The sequence below is a fragment of the Hippoglossus hippoglossus genome, chromosome 23 (genome assembly GCF_009819705.1).
Source record: "Hippoglossus hippoglossus isolate fHipHip1 chromosome 23, fHipHip1.pri, whole genome shotgun sequence".
Taxonomy (NCBI): Eukaryota; Metazoa; Chordata; class Actinopteri; order Pleuronectiformes; family Pleuronectidae; genus Hippoglossus; species Hippoglossus hippoglossus.
In genome coordinates, this window is record NC_047173.1 from 13,694,899 (window position 1) to 13,703,760 (window position 8,862).

An 8,862-nucleotide genomic window follows, 5' to 3' on the forward strand; every position below is an offset into this window, starting at 1 on the left:
CTGTTGCAAAGCCTCGTAGATATTAGCTGCTAACGCACTTTAGATGAAAACACCGCACGTGCAGCTGTCACACGTGGATCAATATGAATGAGCGTTTTGTCTTTTACTTCAAGAGGAAAAACAATATTGTTTAAAAGTTACACATTGTAGTAAGTTTTTATTTGAGCTCCTGCTGTGATTTGCATATTTCCGAAAACCTCAAACGCATCAGCAGTTTCACCGTCTTCCTTGGGGAAATGTTGCCTTAAAGTGTCCTTAAAAAGCTCGTACATACAAACTGTTCAGGCATTTTACCTTGAATCTTCGTGTCGTGTGTAATTAAAACACACACAACACTTGAATGTGTTTTATCTGTAGCTTGAAGAGACAAAAATGCTTTTTAATTAAATTTTAATTTTCAGTCTTGTTTGTAAGTATGATCTTTGAATTGAGGTCCTGTAGTGATTGTCATGTTTCCGACGGAACAGGAAGGACAGCGAACGCCTCACATTCCTTGGAAAAATGTGGACTTCACGTGCTCTTCAGAAGCTCGGAAATATTTACAGCTGAGGCCTCTGGGTTTCAAAAACCGCACGTGCACGCGCAACACATACAACTATTTATTTAGGGAAAAGTATTTGGCTTCAAGAGACAAACAGCTTTTAGATTAAATCGTAATTTTCTGTATTGTTCACGAATTTGTTGGTTCAATTGAGCTCCTGTCGTGATTTTCATATTTCCGACAGTGAAGGAAGTACCTCAAACGCCTCAGCCAGCCACGTAGGCGACTGCCAGTTTTTATCCCGGAAGTGAAGCTGCAACAAATACTTTTATTAATCAGGTGATTGGGAGAAAATCGATCCACGAATATTTTTGATTGATTATTAAGATAATTTATCAAGATAATTTGTTCCCCAACTTCACGTAGTGTCTCACATGTAAAAATGTCCTTTTCTGTTTTATAGGATTGTAAATTTTATATATTTTTAAAACACATTTGAATTTGACAACCAAGAAACTTATGGATGGGTATTTTACACAATTTTCTATTATTTAAAAAAAGAATAAAGCCTAAAACCATGTAGAATTGCACACAAGTTACATAGGACACAGAGAAAAACAAATTAATATACAAACATAAATAATAAAACAGAGGAATTCATACGCGAACTGTTTATTTGGCATGTTTCCAAAAAACGTAACTTACACTTTAAATGTCAAAAAATTGTCAAAATCTGATTATCAATATTCTATTTTCTATAAATGCTCGTTCAAAGCCGTATACAACATAGTATTCCTACGTTACAGTAAATATCGAGCAATTCTTCCCCCCCCCATTATGGTTTAAATGAATGGGCTGCAGCAGCCGTACGCCATCGAGTACTCAGGATGTGTCCGGGTGATAAAATAACTACAAGGGGGCAAACATGCACAAGCTGCTACTCTTTTATGAAACATTTAACAATACTCAACAGCAGAAGACACAAACTTACAAACGTAAGCAAAACTCAAGTCAAGCAAGGACGCAGCATCAACTTAAAGAGGCAAAGGTTCGTCACATTCCAGCAAAAGCTGCCACGTGCAAAAAAAATTATGTGCAAAAAAATAAAATAAGGAACTGACGAGAGGACTCCACGATATTGCAAATTTCAAGACGTTATGCTTCAGAGATCTTTGGTCTAAGGCATACAGTGATGGAGTAAACAAATATTTGGTCATTGAAGGATGTGAAACGCTTTTAGTGCTTCGTAGTGTTTCATATTTTACTCCTGAGAAGCATGAACAGTACAGTGAAGTAATCGGAAATGAATCCATCCTGTCCCCAGTCCGGGCGTCAGAAACACTTAGTGCTTTAACTCGTGAGTAGACTTCAGGTAAACGCTGTAAACAGACTTCAATCTGCTTCTCCATTGCTTTTAAATATCAAATCCAAAATCAAACTTTAGCATCACTTCTCGTTCTATTTGTGCTTCATCACTGCCTCGGTTGTTTTTGATTTATTGAAATATATCACTTGGACCTTGGCGGGATGTTGCACCAACAAAGAACTTGAACTTTAAAAGGTACGGTTTACATTCATGTTTTGGAAGTGGACATGTGTTTCTTGATATCAGGGGCTGAAAGCTACAAACATGTCACACAGCATCAGGAAATTTTACCCTTCAAGAATCTGTGTGCCACTTAAAAAATATGCCCAGAGGCAAAAACATAGGAATCCACCGCAGACGACAAAAACACAATTTTCAAAGCAAACATCATCGGAACCCTCCCAATTGAAAAGAAATCTCTATATACACACATATACGTGTCACCATGTTGACCTTATTCTTGATTGTAAAGTCTGGATTAAGATTAAGAAAGAAATAACACTTGAGTTTTATAAAGGAGACATATTCTGCTCTTTATGAAAAGGTTCACATTCTCTAATGTTCAGAAGACACATCACTTTCCTCAGACTGTCCATCGCTGCAGCTCCTCTCATCAGCCTCTGTCTGAAACACTTGGTTTTAGCTCCTGTCTCTTTAAGGCGCCCCCCCTCCCCCCCCCCTCCTCCTCCTGATACAGCTCAGTCTGCTCTGATTGGCCAGCTGGCTCACTCTCACTCAAATGTGTTTTCTGAAGGTGAGACGAGTTCCCTTCACCGCTGACTTTGGGCATTTTAACTCGGCAGAATTTGTATACACACACAAATCTATTTAACACATTAGAGGAAAGAAAAACTGAATAAGCAGAATATGTCTCCTTTAATAGGAATGTTTGACATTTTGGGAAATAGTGTTCATTGTTTTCTTGGTGAGAGAAAGATGCTGAGATTGACACCACTCTCATATCTTAGCTTAGCCTGACTCTGTCCATAGGTAATAAACTCCTCCTACTGACAAAAAAAAAATGCATATATTCAAAAGTGGCATCAAATTCTAGGCAAAGTGCACTTCCCAAAACATCAAGCTTTTCCTTTAGACCTTTCTAGCTACTTATCCTCACTGCCATCCGGTCCTTTTCCACTACGGATGCATAACCTACAAAAAAACTAAAAGGAAAAACGTGGCTACTTGCAGGAGAATGAAGCTTATCTGCGAATTAGATCAATACCAAAGTCCATAACTGATATCATCCTCAATTAGGAAACACATATCTGGTCCCCACAAGGCCTCGTTATCAGCTTTTGGTACCGCCTGTGGAAGAGCAAACGTAAGTGCACTTTGGGGACGGAAAAGGACACTTTAAAAAACGGTGGGAATGTGCAAGATTTCATAAAATAAAGTACAAGAACACACTGCACAGAGCGTGTGACGAGTGAAAGTGCATGAACCAATTCAGTTTTTTTACAACTGAACTGTCTCTGCTGTTTAGGTTTTGACCTCATCAACTAACGGAATCAAAAAGTAAACCCTTCCTTCATAACACCAGAAATCTCCCACCTGCTACATAAAGTATTTTTTTAAGTATTCAAACCCCCAAAACCACAAATCAAACCAAGTAATATAATGCAAACGAAATATTCCACATGGTTTCACTTTACACAGAAATCGCACTTCAAGATGTCTGCAGATGAGCAAATATTGTGCTTCAGTCATCCTGATTCTAACACCAGCTTTATACACATTATCTGAGAAAGAAAAATAGATGTAAATGTATACAGGGTCACTTTAGGGCTAGAGTTTGCTGCATCCAAGCAGAGATCCGCTCAGAGAGCTGATCTCTATCCGTCTCTCACCAGGTAAACTATCAAACTCCGGTTATGTCGACGCCGACGACACACGCTGAATCCAAGAGGAGACGCATCATGACTCAGGTACTGTAGTGATCCTGGGGAAAACAAAATAATATACATCGTTAGGTTATTATTACTATTCATTGTATGATTGGAATCAAGTGCTGTATTTCTGACTGACCTGAATTGAGTTAACTACACCACTGGCCATGACTGAGAGTTTTCCTGCGACTGAGCGCACTCCCAGTTTGAGCTGCGACATGTCAGGAGCGCTGGGCAGCACGTTGGTCAGACTGTACGAACTCCCTGTGTGCACAAGATTCACTCATATCAATCCATGCGGTCTTTAGGTCGTCATACGTATATGCATTTATTCATGAATAACATGTTTGAATAGTGAGTAAATCATGTGCAGAGTTGTTTCTGCAGCGCTGCGTTACCGGTCTGTTTCTTTGGCTCATCAAAGAGGTCTGCGGAACTTATAGACGCGCTCCCAGATAATCTTTCCAGTCGAGATTTGGCCTCGTACTAAAGAAACAGAAACACAGACAACGTTTGAAATGTTTCCAGCAGTGATTTTTCTGAAAACACCCATTTTACGACAGAATATGTTATGCAGCTGTGAAAATATGACATTTCGTTAGAGACCTTAAACATGAAGAACCGTAAAAAGTCGAGAGATATTTTCAAAGGTTTACTACTACTCTACAAAATGAATATTAGCTCTAGTTCAATCCATGATTAGATATGTATGTGTACATATAAAATATATTCCATTAATAATATATCAAAGTGTACCTCAGAGTGGTCTTGTTTTCCAAAGTACATGTCAGAGGAGATTGCTTTGACATCTCCAAACTTTTTCCGAGCTTCTCCCGTGTCCGACACTGGCACTGGTTCTGGTTTCCTCCTGGCAGCGTGTCTGCTAAATGGAAGAAATAATAAAATTGTAATCCAATCAATTACAGCATCAACCATTATTCTGATATTTAAAAAAGAATCACTTAGCTTGAAGTGCATAAGTCATGAGTCACTGTCTCCTACCTGTTGTCAAGTGAAGTTATGATGGAGGAAGAGTAGAAGTCTGGCTCTGGTTTCTTTGTCACCTTCATCCAGCCTCCTTCCTCGACGCCGTCATCCCACCGTGAAGTGAACTGATCAGAAGATTCTATCTGTTCCTCAAACCGGGACACAGACCTGAAGAAAGAGCAAGTTCACATTAATATCAGGTAAGAAAAAGAATCACTAAAAGCTGGAGAAAAAGGTAGATGGTGGTTCTTCATCTGACCTGGAGGTGAAGGACCCTTCATCATCGTCTGGCTCAATGAGCCGCCGTCCTTTGGTGGTCTTTGAGCCCAGTGTATTCTCCTGCTCGATCATGTGCATGTCCGAAGTCACAGAATGTGAAACCCCACTACAGAGACAAGCAGAGACACAGTGACCATATGAGAAATGACAAAAGAGTTCTTTAACCAGGTACAGGATCGTGAGTGTTTTTCTCTTCATCTTCATCTTCATCAACGTACCTCCTCATGCCTAAACCCATGCCCAGTCTCTCAGCTTGCTCCTTCTTATTCCCCTCTAATCCCTTCAGCTTCTTATCCTCAATTTTCCTCTGCTGCTCAAAATCTTTATAGGCCAGTCGCAGCGATGAAGAGCTGAAGAGGAGGAAGACAAGTTTAAAAAGGAGAAAAACCCAAACAGGTGATTGAAAAATTACCAGCTAACCTCTGACATTCTCATCGAGGGCGCAGAATCATTTGCTTCAAAATAATCAAATTTACGTACATGGATTCCTCAGGTTGAACACTCTTCTTGGTGCTCACAGCGCCGTCTTCTTTCTCTCTCTGCTTGTCGGCAGCTTGAGCTTTCTTCTCCAGCTCGGAGAAATTCAGGCTGCTGACCTTGTGAGCACCCAGACCGCCCTTCTTAGAGCCCAACTTCCAGCAAACATTCAGTTAAATACACCGTCAAATAAGCAGTAATACAATGAGTCTACTTTCAAAATAGTGCTGTGTACATACCGTTTTCTTGGCAGCGGTGGGCTTCTTCTTAAAAAGAGAGGACGGCTCTGGAAGGATTGAAGGACGGTTAAGTTACATCTCCTGCAGTTTAGTCATAATACAAATACAAAAATAAGATCCTGAAGCCAAAACATGAAGACTAACCTGGATTCGCTTTTGGAGAAACACTCAGCGAATCCACGCTTGGACCCTCCTCTGTATTACCTGAAAATGAGGAACCACATCAATTGTCTGGGGATAAATACAACTGCTGTGGTTTTGTGATGTTTCTATGTGTTATATCGCTCAGGAGAAGCAGTGAATACCATTTTTGTCTTCATCTTTTTCCGGGTATAAACTCTTCTCTGATGTGGAGGAGCTCAGATTCATTTCGGCCGTATTCACGTTTTTAGGAACCTCCTGGGAATTGAACAGAAGCACACGATGAAATGACTAATCTTTGTCAATGTGTGAATATCCAACGCGCAAATATATGTGGATACAATCACACCGAGGCTAGTCCAAGTGCACCCCCTCACCACTGTATGCAGACTGAAGAAATCCACCTGCTTGTCCTCCGGTAATGTTGGAGAGAGAGGAGCCTGACTATCAAGCCACAGCTGCGGAGAGGAAGGAAGAACCGATTTAACTGTGAGGGTGTGGTAAGCAAATTAAATGGTTTTACCACGTGTGGACTCAGCTCGAGCCTTCCCTCACTCATTCATTCATCTGTATTTCACCTCAGTGCCGTGGCGTCTGGTGGCTTGTGTGGCTAAATTCTTTATCTTGTCTCTGTACAGCTGAGCAGCTCGGCTGTTGTACTTGGCGTTGGCAGCGCTGGTTGTGCAGCCATGTTGACTGAAATAAGAAGTCTGCCACAGGAAAGTCAAAACAAACAGGAGTCATCAGATTGAATCCTGTGTCGTGTCACGTCATGCCGGAATTACAGCCTGTTGATCTTTGCCCTCGAGTACTTACCGCGCTGCAATTCCCTCCCACTTGCATACATCTCAGCTGGTACCAAGACCAATTGAAGTCCAGTTCCGTAGATCTGTGTAACAAAGTGGAGTTAAAGAATATGTGATAAGACAGAGACAAGCTACTACTCTAACTAAACCACGTTCTGTTTAGAGATTAGCACGATTGTTTTTTACAATTAAGACACATTCAAATGTCAGACAAACATTTTCTTTTTAAACTGCTGTGAATTTAATCCTGTTTTTGTGTCTTCATATCTAGATTATTGCAAGTCGTTATATTCATTCCTCAGCCGAAACAAATGAAGTTCGTCCGGAGAAGCCAAACCCTCTGACCCAGAGTTCGGGTTTGAAAATGGCTTTATTACGGTGGCAGAAAGAGCTCAACGGAATGCAAATAAAGAAAACACATACAAATAGAAAAAGCACGTGCAATATTGAGAAAACAACTTTGAACACTGAACTACAGCCAGGTTCATCACTCATTTGGGTCCCCTGGAAACATCTCCATTGTCGTCTTCACTATGTATTTGCATGTGTTTTCTTAAATTGCAGAGCGTTGAGCTCTCACTAAATGGACAGGGCCCTGAGTACATTTCTGAAATGTTTGCTGTCGAGAGGATGAACAGGTCTCTCAGACTCAAGTATATTGTGAAGTTTTGTTCTAATAAGCTTTATTAAAAAGGTCCTGACTTACCTGATAAAGCTCAGGTGCACCCCCAGAGACCTGTGGGTGCCGGAGCAGTCTATACACACGAACACACCGTAGGTGATGCTGGCCCAGCTCGGGTTTTTAGCTGCACAGTCAAAGCAAACCTGTGGGGCGAGATGAAGAAAGATAATGAAGCTTCAGCTCAACACTTAAAGGGAAAGTTCACCCCAAAAATGGAAATTCCCTCATTATCTACTCACCACTGTGCAGATGGAGGTGGTGGGTGGGTTTGAGTCCACAAAACATGTTTCAGGGGTAAACAGTGTTGCAGCCAAATCCAATACAAGTGAAGTAAATGGCGACCAATTCTTCAAACGTATAAAAACAACAGAAAACTACAGAAAATGCCTCCATACGGCTCGTGTGGTGTCATCCAAGTGTCCGTAAGCCCCGTTAATCATATACGACTCGAAACAGCTTCATTTACACCATGTTTTTAGCCTAAATGTTGGAGCGTGGTTCACAGAGGACATTTGGGGGCATGTTATGTTTTTCTTTTACGTTTGAAGAATCAATCACCATTCACTTCAATTGTATCGGATTTGGCTGAAAGGCTGTTTACCCATGAAACTCCCGAAACATGTGTTGTGGACTCGAACCCTTCACCTTCCACCTCCATCGCCACAGTGGTGAGGTGGATGTGGAGTGAACTGTCCCTTCAAAAACAGAGGGATTGACATTTTTGACATGTCACCTCTGAGTGTAAAAACCAACAGACTGTGTCAGTAGTGGAAGCAGCTGCTGGTTCCAACAGCTGTTCGTGAACTGGGCTGTTAAATTAAACTGGTGTCACTTCCTGTTTCCTTTTGCAACGATCCCACACGATGTCTTTACAACAGGAAGTGACAATGTGGGGAAGCTCGTAGAAAAACAAACAGCGGCTAATGTCAACTGTCAAAACATGGAGCTAGCTAGCTCGGCTGCTAGCCACCAAGCTAACGCTACGTCCGGTTACAGTTTCTCGCACTTTCCCGTTGTAATTCTCCGGGAAACGTTAACGGAGGCTGTTTTCAACCGGAACCAACGTGTTTCCAGCGCGACATTAGGCGGATAGGAGCGGCGTCGGGGAGATCCCGGCAGCGGCAGCCGCCTCGGTGCTCGCCTCAGTGCGACGTGTCAGACACCCGAGCTGAACTTCCTCGTCTGGGGAGAACTCACCTTGTTGGAGGGGACGGAGCGGAGCCGCTTGAAAATGGCGGAGATGTCCGGTTTAGCGGGCTCGGACATCGTCGCTGTGGTCGGTTGTTGCTGTGGTCGGTCGCTTCTTCGCCCGCTGAACACACGAGTGACGTTTACATGTGGGAAAACACCACGGTTAAAAAGTCAGTGCGACACGTCGGTGGAGAAACAGCACGTCCCGCCGCTGATTGGAGGAGAGCGGCCCGTGGTTGTGTTGTGGTCGCCGGGGATTCTGGGTAACGTAGTTTCACCTCGACGCCTGTGGCTCAGCTGACTAAACAAATGGGAAATAAGTAT

At 42.1% G+C, this 8,862-nt stretch overlaps 1 protein-coding gene across 2 annotated transcripts; it reads right to left on the reverse strand.

Annotated features, from left to right (window-relative positions):
• Nucleotides 1–1,136: 1,136 nt before the first annotated feature.
• arfgap3 (ADP-ribosylation factor GTPase activating protein 3) lies at nucleotides 1,137–8,748 on the reverse strand. 2 transcript variants are annotated; one of them, XM_034578614.1, is made up of 16 exons: nucleotides 8,545–8,748; nucleotides 7,372–7,490; nucleotides 6,676–6,748; nucleotides 6,438–6,569; nucleotides 6,237–6,317; nucleotides 6,024–6,117; nucleotides 5,863–5,922; nucleotides 5,719–5,765; nucleotides 5,483–5,634; nucleotides 5,221–5,352; nucleotides 4,983–5,108; nucleotides 4,739–4,891; nucleotides 4,493–4,619; nucleotides 4,135–4,222; nucleotides 3,876–4,000; nucleotides 1,137–3,789 (listed from the first exon to the last, which is right to left on the reverse strand). In XM_034578614.1, exons 1-16 carry the CDS (start codon nucleotides 8,611–8,613, stop codon nucleotides 3,772–3,774), a joined length of 1,596 nt encoding a protein of 531 aa, XP_034434505.1. In that variant the 5' UTR covers nucleotides 8,614–8,748; the 3' UTR covers nucleotides 1,137–3,771. The 2 variants fall into 2 exon arrangements, with proteins under 2 accessions (XP_034434505.1, XP_034434506.1); XM_034578615.1 differs by having other exon boundaries at nucleotides 2,772–3,789; nucleotides 4,493–4,616; nucleotides 8,545–8,727.
• Nucleotides 8,749–8,862: the final 114 nt, after the last annotated feature.